Below are 16108 nucleotides of genomic sequence, written 5' to 3'. Positions count from 1 at the left end.
TGTTTAAAATTTGCAAATAGTGTAGAAAGTCAAATCTATGTTTTTCATAATTAAATAATAGAGATGGAAGATAGAGGGAAAAAATAAATGGATATGATTACGCGATATATGTTGAATATAACATCTCTTTTTTTTGTTTTATTTTTTCTTTTTAGATAAAAAAGTTTTTATAATACTTCGACGTTCCGATCACAACTATTTGCAATTATACCATTGCATTTTGTACAGGTCACGCTGGACAAGAAAGCCGCGTCAGCCTCGCAACAGAACGGTAAACGACGGGTCATATCGGTCCACAAAGCGAAACCGACCGCGAATAGCGAGGCGAATAAAAAAGCGCGCGAGGCGAGAGAACAGGCGCGACGACAAATGATCGAGGAGCGAAGACGAGCAATGCGCTCTAACGCTCAGAGCGCTGATAATTCAGTCGAGATTTTCGCTCCTGAAACGTAACGATGAACCGTTGCGCGTTGAGTCGGAGCTAGAACGAGCGATACGATCATTTGGCATTGCGCCTCCTAGGGAATATTAATATGTATAGACTGTCGGCTCTCATATAGAAAACAGAGAGATAGAGAAAGGAAATGAGGGAGGGAGAGAAAAAGAATGAATTTGTATAAAAAGATGGCAACCTCAATCAGCAATCAGCTTCAGCAAAAATCAAATCCGCTTGTTATAAAATTATTCATATCCAAGATATCATCTTTCGCGTGTGCGCGATTCGAATGCGAATTGTATGCGCACGAGGAACGAGAAAGTATTCAGCAGATAGATCGTGTAATATACGTTGAAATTGCAGAAATTTAATATTATCTACGATGAGAGAGAAAGGATATATAAATATATGCAAATTAACGAAGAGCAGAAATTTACGTTCCATAAAGATCTCTCATTTTTCATCGAGCTTTGACGTGGTCACGTATTATCCCGAGCATTTTAACGCAATAACGCGATACGATGACGACGCGTCGCCTCTTGTCCATAAAGATATTTTGTAAACGCGAAACGTGATTAACTATAGCACTTTACTTGTAGAATTGTTTTTCTACATTACGTATCGCAACAGAAGGGAGGGGGGTGAACATTATAAACTTATATTTATAAAAATGATAGTAAATTGTGTGGGCGTTTAAGAACTGGCGATCAAAGAAGAAACATACGCAGTTCTGCAAGCGTTCTCACCAATGGGAGTCAGTTGCTTTTTAAAAATCTAGAGACTGTCTGGGTTAAGGATGGAAAATAAGAGAAATTATAAGTATTTATATAATATATATGATAATTCTGATGCAAATAATGCAGCAGTTTTCTGGTTTTCTTGGCTAGACTTTTAATTATAATAATTTGCAATTTTTCTTAATCTAGACAGGCAGTTTAATTCCGTAGCTTATGTATGTAAATAGAATATTTACATTTGCACACAAGGCCGACTCTATGCCGAGTGTTCGCCTAATTTTTTTCTATCAAGTATATCGATAAATATTGTTTTCTCGTTGAATGAAATGTCGTTCACGGCAGATAAGAGTAAAAAAAGATTCCTATTATTCTTATTATTCTTATTATCATTGTCTCACAATGCGATTAATATTATTTTATTATTATTATCAGTCTAATTATAATTATATGCAATTATATCTCCTCGTGTCTCACGCACGAAACGTGGATGTAAAAAAAGTAATCCTGCTCTCTACTTAGCAACATTTTGCGCAATGTTGTTGCTCCAGGTTTCGCGCGCGAGACTCCAACACGCCAGAAGGCTGACGTTTGTAAAATGTTCGTGTTTGATAAATCGTCGAATATTGCACACAAATTGGAAACGTTTGTGAGTGAGAGAGAGAGAGAGAGAAAGGCAAAGAGAGATATACTGGATGTATGGCAGATGCGTCAATAATATCTTTATTATCCGACTGTGATCGAAACGCGTCACTTCGATGTCCATGATCCGCCGAATTTAACATTCCCCTGCGCGATAAGAGCATCTCTCTCATCACATCACGTCGACACATCTCTGTTTGCATAGTTATTTATGCGACTAGCGTTTCTGCGATTAATGATCAGCGGTTTTAACGGCAAGTCGTTAAATCAACCAAATAACACTCATATTTTAAGTAAATAATCGCATCGCGCGTTGTTACACACGAGCTATAATTATATCGCGATTTCGTTATTCGCTTCGGTTACATTTTCCTATCATTGTCAATTATATCTTATTTTTTTCGAAATTTTTGTATAAATTCGCTCATGTACATTATTAATTGTTGATTCCCTTGGTGCCTTCATTATTTATACATGTGTATATAATCGATTGACACGTAAACTGATAATTTTTTATGTACATGTATCTATTTAAATTATACGTTCGATCGAATTTCAAACAATCTGTTGATAAATAATAATGAAATGAATAAATTCCATTATTTATCACAACCAGACTTGTTGATATTAGGAAGAACATGAAAAATTATAGTAATAATTATTATAGTTAAGCAGATACTTATAAAAGAAATCATACTTAAGTTATCTTTCGTTACAATAATACATTTATTCTCTTTACATCGAGCAAACAAAGACGAACATTTATGACAAAATCGCTTACTTTATTAAATATAAAATAGGAATTCTGCAAAAAAAAAAAATACTGCAAACGTCTATAAATTGCGGCAGTAATTGTGGGAAGACGGTAAGTACATTTAATACTTTATCACTATATATGTATAGGTCATATATGATATTCTGTTAATATCTATTGCATTCTAGTCTTGCGTGATTAATTATGCAGATCGTATAATTTCGTTTGCAACAAAAATTGTCTTTGTTCTGTTATGTAGTGAACACAACGAGGTGAACATTTTAAAAAATTTCACCGATCTTTTCCAAATATTCCTTTTCGACGTTTTATACCGAAGGAACCCGTTGGCGAAATATCGGACCCCTCGCTGATTTTATTTGCGCGCTCAGGCTAAGCATATTAGAGTCTTTCCTTCGTTCATTTTGTCCTGGACCTTGTCGCTGGCCGTCGACTTCTCCGCCTGTCCGCTAAAAGCGGCGCAGACGAAAGTGAGAGCGACACCGATCGCTGCGATATAAAAGGCCCCACCTGAAGAAATTGTTCTTTTCAATTTTTTTTTCACACAAAAGTAATATATATACATGCATGTGATTAAGATTAATTTAATTTGATTTCATTTATTTCGAGTAGGAATTTATATTTGTATCTTATTCTTCTCGAGACTACATCATAATTGTTTCAAAATAAGAATTAAACTTTGAAATATTTTCGTAGAATTTCTACGAAATAAATTTTGCATTGAATTTATATTTAGTAAAAAATTTGAAATTTGCATTGAATTTTTAATATTAAAAATCTCGGGGTTTCAGATTTACCAAGACTGCAGTTAGCAAGATAAAAGGCGTCAGCTTCAAGACCGCAGATCCTCTGCACCCTCTCGGCACCCCAACCGGCGGGATACAGGATCATCCCGAAAAGGTACAGTATTCCTGAAAATAAAAAAAAATAGAACAAACTAGAACGTCGCAATAATTTATACGAGCACGCATTACAAGGGTATATTTTTCCGATTATCTGATATCTTTTTTTTTTAATTTGCGTATATACTCGTTGATTATTCCGGACATAATCTTTCATTACAATGAAAGTTACACCACTCGTGTTCGAGATCCATTGTTAGTCTAAAAGCACGTGTGCACGAGGAATTGCCAGCTGCAAGGAGCAATCGTTGCCTTCTAAAAATTTGTATGACTCTTATTGTGAGCAATTCCAAGAAAAGACTAGCGAGCCTTTTATGTTGGGCTAAACATTGTAACGTGAGAGAATGCGATTTTAAGAAAAGATTCCTAGGTAGAAATTTTGTCTGGAAATAATCAGGGCTCCATATATTCTTTTAAAAATATTTCTGGAATTCAGGTAAAAAATCTAACTAAAACCTGTGTAAAGAGATAGATTTTTTATCTGAATTCCAGAAATGGAATTTAGTTATTTCCTGCACGGCCCTATCGTAGAATTCGGGTGGGCTCAAGATTATGCCCAGAATTTGTAGAAAAATTATTTGGAGTCTAACTAGGACCTATAATTTTTTTAAATATTTGCTTGATTTGTATTATAATTATTTCTATAAGCTAGATTATTCAATCCTGGCCCCATATATATATATATATATATAGTTTTATATTCTAATTTGGGAAAAATATGTCAGTGGCGATCTGGAACCCATGCATTCTAGACTTGGTAGACAGATGTTTCAAACTGGATTTTTTTACTTAGGCCCTATATTTAATATCGCCAAATCGAGGCAGATTTTTACCTGGGTTTAAGAAAAAACGTTGCAATTCCTAATAAAATAAAATTCTTGATATATGTGATGGCTAAAGATATCGCTCATCATTTATAAGATTATTTCGCTGAGCTAAGAAGCTTAGTGTCAGGGTGTCATCATCTTATCATCGTATCAATCCTCCTCTCTCGAAGAGCAACATTACCGGCGAAGGCCTGCGCCACTCCCGCCAGATTGAAGATGCTCTTACGGCCAATGCTCTGTACGCAGCATCCCAGTACAGCAGCCATTATGGTCACCGACATCACAGCCAGGCCCGCGGACAGGAAGAACAGGGAAGCCTTCCAGCATCCCGGAAAGACGTTGGAGTCCGTCGCGAAACCGTCGACGTTAAAATTCGCGCAATGCGTCCTGCCGAACAATCTCGTGCAACGATTAAAGATCCCAACTGTCGGCGTGTACGTTTCCGTGCCGTTTTCTGAAATTTGTGAGCAAGCAACGGAACGATAGATAGAGCGTAGGTGTATTGTGATAACTCAAGTCTGTTAACAGTAAACGGAGAGATACTTTATTTGTGACGATGAATGTTTTATCGTCTCATATCATTATATACAGGGTGTCCGGTAATTAACGGACCAACGATCACAAATGGATTCTTTGGTCAATTTGGGAACGATTTTTCCTCAGCGAAAATGTCGAAAAAGGTCATCATTTTTTACAACTTTCCAATATTTGTCATTATGTATCTTTATAACTAAGCCTCAAATTAAAATTTTATTATAGTAAACTCTACCTGAAATTAAACTGAAGAATGTAATTATGTTAGACTTTTAACTCCAAAACGTTTAGTTTTCAAAAAACCCATTTTTTCAATCGCTTATAACTCGAAAATTATTGACTTCTCAACATTTTTGCTAAGGAAAAATCGTCTCCAAATTGGCCAGAGAATCCGCCCTTAATCATTGGTCCGTTAGTTACCGGACACGCTGTATATATACATATGACCGATATCGCGCATCCGCGCGATATCTAGCTGAGAAGAAGATATTTACTCGTATCCTTAATCGTCGGTGGTCCTATGAGCCATTTGGGAGTCATGAGGCCTGATAAAACCGCCATCAACGCTGCCAGAGACAAGAGCGTCCACAGCAGACTGCGACCAGTCACTATCACAATATAGCACATGCTGCTTTCGTTTTATGCCGTCACATATTCTTCAATTGCTCGATCACTGAAAGAGAACGTGCGTTCATTTTTTACAATTTTTCATTTGTAACACATTAGGTTGGAAAATGATATATTTATAATTACTGACATAGGCTTCAGTAAGAGAGAAAATTTGCTCCCCTTTAACATTCGTAACAAAATTAAGCTTTTGCTCTCCTTTCGAATAAACGCTGGGATTTCTTTGTATATTTAATATAAAAATAAATAAATATTAAAATTAAATCTATAACTCTTTCAATCTAAAAATAAATAAGTAAATAAATGGCAATAAGGTAAAATATAAAAATAAATGTGAATGCAATTAACGCGAACGCGTTCTTGCTCTCGACTCCGAGATTCGAAAAGGTTTAATGAGCGAGTTCGGGGATTCGGGCCGCCCGCGCGATGGAATATAAATGCCTTTCACATGTATTTCGAGGAAATACGCGCGCCGGTCTTGTTATTCGAGGTTCTCTCTTTTGCTGGCGAGCACGGGTAGGTATTAAAAGTGAGGCCGCAAAACCGAAACATAGGATACACAAATCTCGGGTTACAGCATACGGCGACTATAACACAGAGTTCTAACTCTTTATTCTGATTTCACGGAAATCGTGAAAGGGCACGAGACCTCCCGCTCGTCGGACACTGGAATGATCCGTGGATTTGATTCACGGTACTCGTTCCAGTGAAATCTTGGACGAATGAATACCGTAAGACATCGTGATTGACTCTGGGACTAGACTCTCATGGTCCCTTTCTGAGGATGGAGTGGAAATATCTCGCGCGTATACTCTTTATAATCAAAATTATGTAAATTAAAATCACATTTTTTATTCAGAATCTCAATTAGACCTTAGAATGATCTTAACTATTTTTTTCATGCGAAGCATTCCTTGTCAAAGGGAATAAAAAGTGTCTTGATAATTTTGTCGTGAGAGATTGAGACATCGTTAAGCGTTTCAACTTATCTTTGATGATAATGTCTTTTTTTTATCAAGAAAAAGTGAACATTAGAAGTGGATTATCCGGAGTAATCTTCATCTGAGTTAGCTTTCAGTCGGAATAGCTTCGCTCTGTCTTTTCGTGTTTGTGAGAGCGGTGTCTTTTCACTTTTACACCACACGTGTTGCATGAGACCTCTCTTGAGATTCTTATAGTACTCTTCAAACCCGCAAACTTAATCGCCCTTGTCCTCTTACCGCCAATTGAAGAGCATTACTTTGATCTTACCGGCAACGAGGCGAATCAACGAGCTAAAATATAATATATGCTCATCTTGAATGAATTAAAATGAATTTTAATAACTCGATAATATTTTTGGAATATTTCGAACAACTCCACATTCTTGAATTTATAGATTTATATCGACCAATAATTCGTATTTATTTACATTTATTTTTTAATTTTTGAAAATTAAATGTAAATAAATTTCACTATTATAGGCTGTTAAAGCGACAATACTTGCATAAGATTGAAGAAAATTTATCGCACTTAGTACAGTTGTCACTTTTATTTTCGTCATTTCTTGTCTGCGACTCGCGACCACTTCAGAAAGTATGTTTACTTAGGATCACACCCTAATCGCTGTTTATATTTGCACTCTCTCGGATCCGGCACAATAATGAATCCTGACAAGAGACGACGTTGACGTATTATGAAGGGTGTCTTAAGAAAACGTTTTTTTAAAGCCAGATTTGTGTTTTCTATCATTTATTTCTCTTTCGTTCGACGGCCAGTTTATTTAACGATAAATTATTCTTATCGGACAACAATGCGATAATGTAGCAACTTTCTGCTTTGCCCAGATTGACCATTAATTAAGCATAATTATTGTAATTGATTCCACCCCCTGGCTGTCACGTTACCAAGAGAGAGATGGTTATCGTTTCTACTGAAACGATTTTCCATCCTGCTTGGCTCTTTGTTTCGACGTTCCACAGTGGTCTGTTCTCGCGCATGATATCGGGAATTAATGAGCCATAGTTAAATTGACAATCTAAATCTATGGGATTCGAGCGGACAGGGAGAGATAAACGCGACTGCTGCTGTCTGCGCGAATAGACAGACACAGCTGCGGCTTTTTTCCCTTTCATTTTAATTGCCGACTTCATTGGTACGTAAGCTCTGCCACGCCTTCTCATAATGCGATATGGTCCCCGTGAGCTGGCCCCTTTCTCCGAGAAGCCGCGAGCCACCGTCGTGAATTAATCCTCAAACTTGTACCGAGGTCTCTCGACGCGAGAAAAACGATCTTTTTGGCTTCTTGCTTTTCGCCATTATTATTTTCATTGTCTTTATCTTTTATTTATTCGCCTGTAGAATTTTGGAGCTGCTGCGCAAGTTAAACATTTTTCCTTTAATCCGCGAATGTGTTTTCGCAGTCTGGAAAGGGGACAGATTTATTATATCGCGAAATCGAGCGCTGGATTTAGATTTACAAGGAAATTATTAGTATTCTCCGCTGAGTTACGATTTTTCGACCATGAGTTACCGGACAGAGGACCCATTTGCGGATGACTAATGGTCGGGGCGTCTGCTGAACGGCTGGAAAAGAAGAGGGAGAATATTGCATTCCGCGAAGATGCGTGAGCCAAATGAGAAATTCAGATGCCACCCACAGACGCGGCCACAATAGGATTAAATATATTGTTATATAATCCTTTGCGGGTACAAATCTATTTGACAAAATCGAATGATTCTGCCCGCATTCAAGGCAGAATTTGAAGGATATTAAAATCTTATTCCGTAGAGGAAACCGTGTCATCTTTCTGACTGAGAGATTCCTTTTAAAAAATCTGTCAATTAACGCGACGCGGATCGTCTTAATTATTTTTTAAAAACCTCCGTCTACAGCCATATCTAAAAACAAGACACCTACTCTTCTTACATAATCTCGCGAGTGTATTATACTAACGCCATATGCGAAGCAGCTGTTAGACAGGTGCTTCCTTGCATCTCGCATGTCTTGTTTTCATCTTTCCTCTTCGCCCTTTTCGAGATCCAGTCTGCAAGAAGATAGGGAAAGAAAGAAAAAGAAAAGGAGAAGAGAGAGAGAAAGAGATTAATTTCTTTTTCTTCTCTTTAACTTTATCGTGTCTCGCTTACACCATCGATTTTAATCCGTAGTGATTTATCTCGATTCCTAAAGCGATTTTTTTTTAAACGATCGGGAAACAACCCTGAAACCTTACTAAATTTGCGATCGAGAAATTTGTGATTATCAGAAAATCCAGCGAAAATTAAATTAATATTCGAATTGTTGAATCATCATAATAATCAGAACAAGTCAATTATGATCAGCTGATTATTGTTGGATATTTCAAGAAATGTGCTCAAGTAGAAAATATAGCAGGAAATTAAGAGTATAAGGTAATACACATTGCAATATAAATTAATTATAATATCTCACGCGATATATAATTATACAGGGTGTATCTAAATAAGTGCAAAACATTTTAGAAGACGATTCTTTGTCGAAAATTAAGGGGGATTTTTTATATAAATATATAGAAAAAATTAAATAGGGGTTGTTAGTTTCATCTTTCCCTTATAACGATACAGGGAGATAAAAAAAATATTAATAAATATCCTTTTTATTAGTGGAAAATATCCATCAAGTTTTACTTTTTTAATTTGTCTGAAATTTGAGAAAAAAACAAAAAATAAACTTTTATCTCTCTTTAGAAAAATGTAACTCTTCAGGGAGAGATATAAGAGTATATGTTTATATAAGAAACTTTGCTTATTTTTCGACAAAGCTTGCTTATTTTTCATCTCCTAAAATTTTTCGCACTTATTTAGATACACTCTATATAATAATACAATAAAAAAACAATCTTATAAAGCTATATTATTATATCATTCTTAAAACTTAAAGACATATATAATTCTAATGTAAAAACAAAGACATTGCATGCCATATTTTCGACAAAAAATCAAAAGAATTTTTATTGAATGATATAATTGATAGATACCAGAACTTGATCAACAGGAAGTGTGCGATGCTCATGAGGAATTATTTCCGATTCTGAGTTCGATGAAAAGTTATTTACGAGCGAACCGTGCTGTGTGATAACGCAGCGATGTGAGCCTTCCTTGGTTCTAGCAGAACGATAGGATAATTAAGGAACGACAACAACCTAACGGTGCTCTCACGTTGAACACCCAGCAATTAAGATAACCGTCGTTACGAACTGTGTGTTGTAGAGTCTCCGCACTTAATTACGATAATTCTGATTATGGCGGTAATACGTTATATTCGTAAGTCAATGCTTGTAAGTTATTACATTATGTGAGATATAAAATATTTTTATTATATATTGCATACATAAAATATGTATAATGTTGTTATTATGATATATAAATAATTATCATTAGGAGAAAAAAGCTCGTGTGTGAAATCGAGTGGACATTTCTCAATAAATCAGAAACATTTTGTACATGTTCCGTTAGTTTTATAAATCATCATTGACATAAGTATGTGTTATTTGAATTAGATACGCGCTGAAAATGATTCGTTCACTGAAAAAAACCTATTGATTTTAAATAAATATTTATTTAAATAGCACCATTCACACATTTGTTTGAAATAAATAAATATTTATCTATTTTAAAAGAGGATTTCTTACATCAAATAAGTATTTTTTTCACTGCAAATTAATATGAGTAGTTTCAATGGTACTATTTAAAAAATGATGTTAATGGTACCTACTATTTAAATAAATACCTATAGTATTTCTTTGAAATCAATAAATTTGTTTTTTCAGTGTTGGATCCGGCGCGAGTTCGCGATGGCACTTGCGGATAAATAAATACAAACGCCATTAACGAGTTTATCTCGATCCTCTCGGAAGTTGCACATTTGCCGCCTGCATCTGCGTGCATATATATTCCTGAACGAACTAATCGCCGAAGGCTGGCCGCAAGGCCAGCATACGATTAGGTTCTAGTCGTTTTAGTCGCGTTTCCTCTTGCGCTCTCCACGTTTCAAATAAAATAGATATGTGTTCAGGTTCTCTGAAGAGAGAACGAAACAAGGAACAAAATGCATATACGGGAAGTCTAATGCAACTAAAACGAGCAAACTAACAGGCGATTCCGCGAACGCCGCTAATCATCGCGGTTGCTCGAAATTGAGATTATTTCCGCGCTCTTGATGTTCACGCAGTCTTATTTCGATGCACTTAGAATGATGCTATTAATTCTGCAACCACGCGAGAGCGAAAGATAAATCTTGCCAAACATTTTTCAGCAATAGTATCGCATATTGTTACTTGTTCACAAAGTTGGCGAGTTTTTAAAAATTTGTAATAACTTACACATTCTTTTCTTACCAAAGAAAGAGAGATTGAGAGAGAGAGACCGGTTTCTCGCGGTAAATTGCCGTGACTTTGCGGCTACTCCTCCTGTTAAATTCTCGTGTTTACGTACGGGAAGGGGGCCGTGTTAATGCAAAACTTCTCGGCGCGATTTGTTTATCATTTTTGGCGAGCATCGCTGCCGGATAAACATTAACATTCTCTAACGTTGCCGGGGGTTTGCACGCACGCACTCACGCACTCACGCACTTACGCGGCTTCATTTATGCGCGCACACGCGCGAGTGCTCGGCCAATTTATATTTATGATGTATCAGGCCTCGATGACACAGCGACTGGCTATGCCGGTCTCGAACCCAGCCGGAGAGAAGGCCAGGAAGAAAGGAAAAGATAGGAGCAATAGACACAGAGAGAAGAACGACTGACACAAGAGAGTGGGAGGAGGGAAACAGAGAAGAAGGGAATGTGTGCATGCGAGAGACGAGAGAAAACACCCACGGAATGTAAAACGATTTGACCGCTTGTCCTTTTGTGGGTTACTACCACTTCCGTTCGACTTGATTGCGAAAGAGTGACAAATTTCTGATGAACGATATACGTTGTGCGGTGGATCGTTCGATGCTAAGGTGTCATTTTGCAAAGTCTATTTTTCCGTAATTGCAATAAGATTATTTATTCGAATAAGAGGAACATTTTCCTCTTTTAATCGAATAAAAAATTGTAATGGCGAAATTGTTATTTTAGAGTTTGACACTTTCATCTTTTCTTTAATTTTGTCATTTCTTTTGGACGAAATATATCTTTTTCGGATTTTTTAAAATTCTTTTATATATATATATATATATATATATTTATTTACTTTTTATTTGGAAGAGAGAATAAACCGATTCGATTTGACAGTCACTACTATATTATATTCTTCAATTCATTCTTCTGCTTGCTCTCAGGCTATCACATGTTCGGTAGACTCGTGCATTTGCGTGAAATGACACGCGACGCATTTTAATTGCTATTCACGGATTATTCGTCTTAAATAATGCACGTCTATACGTGACATTACTCCGTGAAAAAGAGTTCTTTAGAGAAAGAGAAGAGTGGATTTCCTAATAAAGTAGACGCGAGACATCCGTGAGAACCTATTCCGCGTCTTTAACGCTCAAAGAAAATAAAAAGAATTTCTTGTTAGAGATAGTCAAATTTATGATCACATTTTCCGGAATGAACCGATGCTTTCAACGATCGTATATCACATTTTTCGGGGCATTGAGAAGACTATAATGCCTTTTATCTGTCTCTTAGTTCGTTACATTCTTCTTCAATTTTTTTCTACACTCTAGCCTAAGTCTATCTAATGTCTCTTTTCCTTCTCAAAGTTCCTTCTCAAAGTTCCTTCTTCGTTCTTCGCGTGTCTCGTTCATCCAACTCTGACCCACTTGAAAGCCGAAAAGAAAAAGGGTCCGGAAGGTCCCACACCGAAAGCACGGGGAACCCCCTTTGTTCATCGAGTCGTTCTCCAGACACGAGTCGCCCGCATTCCTTACGCAGTGAAAAAAAAAAAGCAAGCCAGCCTTCTTCCGTATGGAGAAAAAGAGGAATAAGGTGAATTTACAAGTGAGCGCGATTGTAACAAGCGGTCGACCAGCTGCACCGAGTGCATCAGCAACATCTGGAGAAATACGATTTAATCTCGAAAGATCTCCCTGAGTTTTTGCGCTTTACCGTATACGCGGCGCAAAAAATTATCATTTAAGTATATGGACAGAATTGCACAATGAAAGTTTGTGCTGAAAAATTGCCGAGTAAGATACACATTTTCTCAATTACTCTTTCTCTTTTCTTTATTTTCGTGCTTGCGATCTTAAATAAAATATAATAAAATATTTTATAGCGACTATTTTCTCCTATATAATTTTGGAGTCACATCCCAGATAGCACCATGTCCAAAGTGCACCCATAAGACATTTTTAAGATGTTTTCAAGATGTCTTTGGGATATCATATCATAAGATTTCTTAAAGATGTCTTTGGGATATCATATCATAAGATTTCTTAAAGATGTCTTTGGGATATCATATCATAAGATTTCTTAAAGATATCTTAAAGATTTCTTAATGATGACTTATGCGTGCATTTTAGACATGGTGCTATCTGGGATAATCATTCACATAATGTGAATGTAAATAAAACATTTTCCATTCTAGGCGAATAATGCGAAGGATTTTCTTGCATAAACAGAATGCAGTGACATTCGAAACATTTCATAGCTATTTCATTTCACTGACCGACGAGGAAGTTCAAATTGCTTACAACGCGCAGAACTTGCCGAACGCTCTAAATCATAATTAGGACTGCCAATTAATTTTCATTATCGCTTGTTATTTTTCCGTCATTCATCAAGTACACGCAATCTCTGAAATAAATAGAAAAAGTGTCTTAAAGAATAATAAAAAATAGAAAAGAATCTGTTTATTGATTCGCGATACGAAGCGAAGCAATGCAGTCTAATTGATGACGAGCGTGTCTACATTATGTCGTAATTTGTACCAATTTAGCGCGATTATGCGTCGCTTAAAATTAATATTAACGACTGCAAGTGTGCAGCGAGCCGTCTTTTTGTGTAAGGATCGAAACGACCCGGGAAGAAATTTGAAACCACCCTAAGATGCATAATTCATAATATCGTGTCCGTGTGTGATTACGGCGCGCCTTGACATCGTGATGTAAACACCCGTAAATTAATGCAATCGGTGAGGGATGCACTCGCAAATGCAAAAAAGTGCGGAACATTCGCGTGCAAAAATTTACGCGATATAAACTCTTTTACACCATCGTCGAAATATTCGTTGGAATTTCTTTCGAAACAAATGGACGTAATCACAAATTTTTATTTTCTATCAATACTACTAATTATTATAAAAAGGAGAAAGAGGAGCTTGTATATAAAATAATTACAACCATAGATAAACACATCAATTCTTTCAAAGCAATTGAAAGCTGCGAAAGACCGATTAAAAATTAAATTAGAGAAAATTAAAGAATTATTGCGATAATTAATAGTGTAGTAGTGATTTACCTTTCGTCACTCCTCTTCTGCTTTTAGTTCAGAAATGTTTCGCAGCAAAATCGACGTCTCATTGATAAGCGATGATTTAATTTGAATACTTAGAATTGAAGTGAAAGTCACTATTTTGACAGAACGCGCACAATTTGTCACCGATCGTGCCTAATCTCGAGGATAGAAGCGCGAACAACCCAACTCGCGTGCGGCTCGCTGGACGCGCAAAGCACGACTGAAGAACGCGCGTCGTTCGGCGGGCGAAGGGGCATTATAACGAGACACGAACTTGTCATGCCGCCGTATAGAAGCAAGAGCAGAATTGAGTTTTATTTTCACGATAAATCATACACGCGAACAAAAAGACTAATTAATATTTATTATAACATCTTGTCGATCGAAGAACAAAATCATTTTTAGGGTAAAAGTTAAGTCTTTATTTTTTTTTTAATTTCAGATGAATTAAAAAATGAAACTTGGTGGATATTTTCCGTTTAATTTTTCTAATTTGTCTGGAATTTGAGAAAAAAAAATTATTTTTACATTCCTTTTTAGAAAAGTGTCACTCCTCAAAGAGGGATATAAGAGTATATAAGAAACCCCTCTTATAATTTTCGATAAAGAATTATCTCTTAAAATTTTCGCACTTATTTAGATACATCCAGTATAATCAATATTCTTGGAATTATTCGTAATTATTATTACACAACAATGTATGTGTAATCTCTGTTTGTTCAATTACCTACTTGGACAATACATTAATATATTAAAAGAGTAGAAATGTAATTGAAAAATCGATGGATTATCAATGTATAATTATTACATAGAATAATTTTTTAATCGTATATTTCATGATGTAATAGCGAATAAATTACGAATCTCTATTTCTCGTAGAGAGATGTTTATAATTTTAATTTTATCTCCTTGATTGAGTATTCTTGCTGCGCTCGCCATCCATTTAAGACACAACTGTTCGCTTCTCGTACGATGTGTCATCGATCGAGCCTGGGGCTTTACGATGGTCGTTTGTGGCGCCGTTAAGATCGACACAAATCATTTCGGTAATCGTCTCTGTAGCTCCGTAATTACAGACTTTAATCCCTAGAAAGCCCCACGGCTGACCTTTATCGCCACTCGATGCTCTCTGCCTTCTATATTGCACCATGCAGCACGCATTCACAAAAATTCGCTCGATACTTTCCCGAAGGCTTTTCCTCGCACCCTCGGTTATGCATGGTTGTAGGGGTTGGTCACCCCTATATTTTCAAAACATCAGATTACATTTTGTTCACAGCGGAGGTGCCCGATAGAGGCGCCAGATCGACGAATTTACGACGTACATAAAAAGAAATCGAAAATATCTAATAACGTTGACACGATAATTCCAAGTATACAAATCTTTCATCTTTTTTTTTGTATAAATATTAAATATATAGAGAAAGAAGCATATTTTTTATATAATTAATTTTTTATATAATTGAAAAAATTAATATATTTGTATTTATCAACTTTTTCTCATTTGTTTCTCTCGAAGTTGCTATAAAATAAGCAAAAGGTTAAATCAAAGATGACAGACATTAAAAGAAAATACGCTTTATCGGTGAGAGATAAAGCACCTTCGATAAATGGTTATTAATGTATTTTACATTAAAATTATTTAGAAGAGAAAAAGAAATATGACATGTGTATAATTATTAAGATAAGTGAATAGATTTTTGTTAATATTATTTGTTGCGACAGATCACTCAGGAAGAATGTCTCAAGAAAATTTTATTACCGAATTTTTAAGGCATTGCGAGGAATATGAAGAAGAACCTTTCCCTAGTTTTCTAGTAAATCTTCACAGATATGTTATTATATTATTTTATGCATATTATTATTAATTTCAAACATTATGTTTTTGCAGATAAAGAATGGCACAGAATATACAAAGTTTGAATCAGAGAGGTATTTTGATTATGATTAAAATTTTTGTTCTGTTTTTAAATTCATGATTTATTTAGAGTCAAATTGGAGGAAGATATTCCGATCTTCTATGTTTTTTTCGAAAATCCTAAACGAATGGAAAACATAAAGAAGCTGGAGTGTAAAGATAAGAATCATGAAAATATATATTAATGTTTAATTATCACGTTTAGTTATTGATATTTACACTTATATGTTTGCGATACACTTTGTATATATGCATTTTTTTCATATTACACGACAGGAAGTATCGATTTGCATTCTGGATGCACTGAGT

General features: G+C 35.7%; 2 protein-coding genes across 9 annotated transcripts in view; one reads left to right on the top strand and one right to left on the bottom strand.

The window, feature by feature from the left end:
- Positions 1-2424, top strand: part of LOC114933566 (uncharacterized) — a 43766-nt gene extending 41342 nt beyond the window's left edge. For all 8 annotated transcript variants that reach the window (XM_085484469.1, XM_085484467.1, XM_085484473.1 and 5 more), the window contains one exon: positions 229-2424. In XM_085484469.1, coding sequence (XP_085340595.1) covers positions 229-453 — 225 coding nt within the window. In that variant the 3' untranslated portion in view covers positions 454-2424. The remainder of the gene's footprint in view (positions 1-228) is intronic.
- LOC114933526 (LHFPL tetraspan subfamily member 2 protein) lies at positions 906-14119 on the bottom strand. The gene is made up of 5 exons (XM_029306154.2): positions 13885-14119; positions 5342-5520; positions 4495-4767; positions 3382-3495; positions 906-3094 (listed from the first exon to the last, which is right to left on the bottom strand). Exons 2-5 carry the CDS (start codon positions 5472-5474, stop codon positions 2952-2954), a joined length of 663 nt encoding a protein of 220 aa, XP_029161987.1. The 5' UTR covers positions 5475-5520; positions 13885-14119; the 3' UTR covers positions 906-2951.
- Positions 14120-16108: the final 1989 nt, after the last annotated feature.

This window comes from Nylanderia fulva, unplaced genomic scaffold, assembly GCF_048542155.1.
Source record: "Nylanderia fulva isolate GAGA-0341 unplaced genomic scaffold, ASM4854215v1 Scaffold3, whole genome shotgun sequence".
Taxonomy (NCBI): domain Eukaryota; kingdom Metazoa; phylum Arthropoda; class Insecta; order Hymenoptera; family Formicidae; genus Nylanderia; species Nylanderia fulva.
This window is presented reverse-complemented; position numbering and strand designations above follow the sequence as displayed.

What these genes read in the sequence shown, in the direction of transcription:
- LOC114933526 (XM_029306154.2), bottom strand. Translation starts at nt 5,474, where the DNA reads ATGTGCTATATTGTGATAGTGACTGGTCGCAGTCTGCTGTGGACGCTC. An exon ending in ACCGACGATTAAGGATACGA is followed by an intron (nt 4,768 to 5,341) that starts GTAAATATCTTC and finishes CACAAATTTCAG; the next exon opens with AAAACGGCACGGAAACGTAC. An exon ending in TCTTGCTAACTGCAGTCTTG is followed by an intron (nt 3,095 to 3,381) that starts GTAAATCTGAAA and finishes CAATTTCTTCAG; the next exon opens with GTGGGGCCTTTTATATCGCA.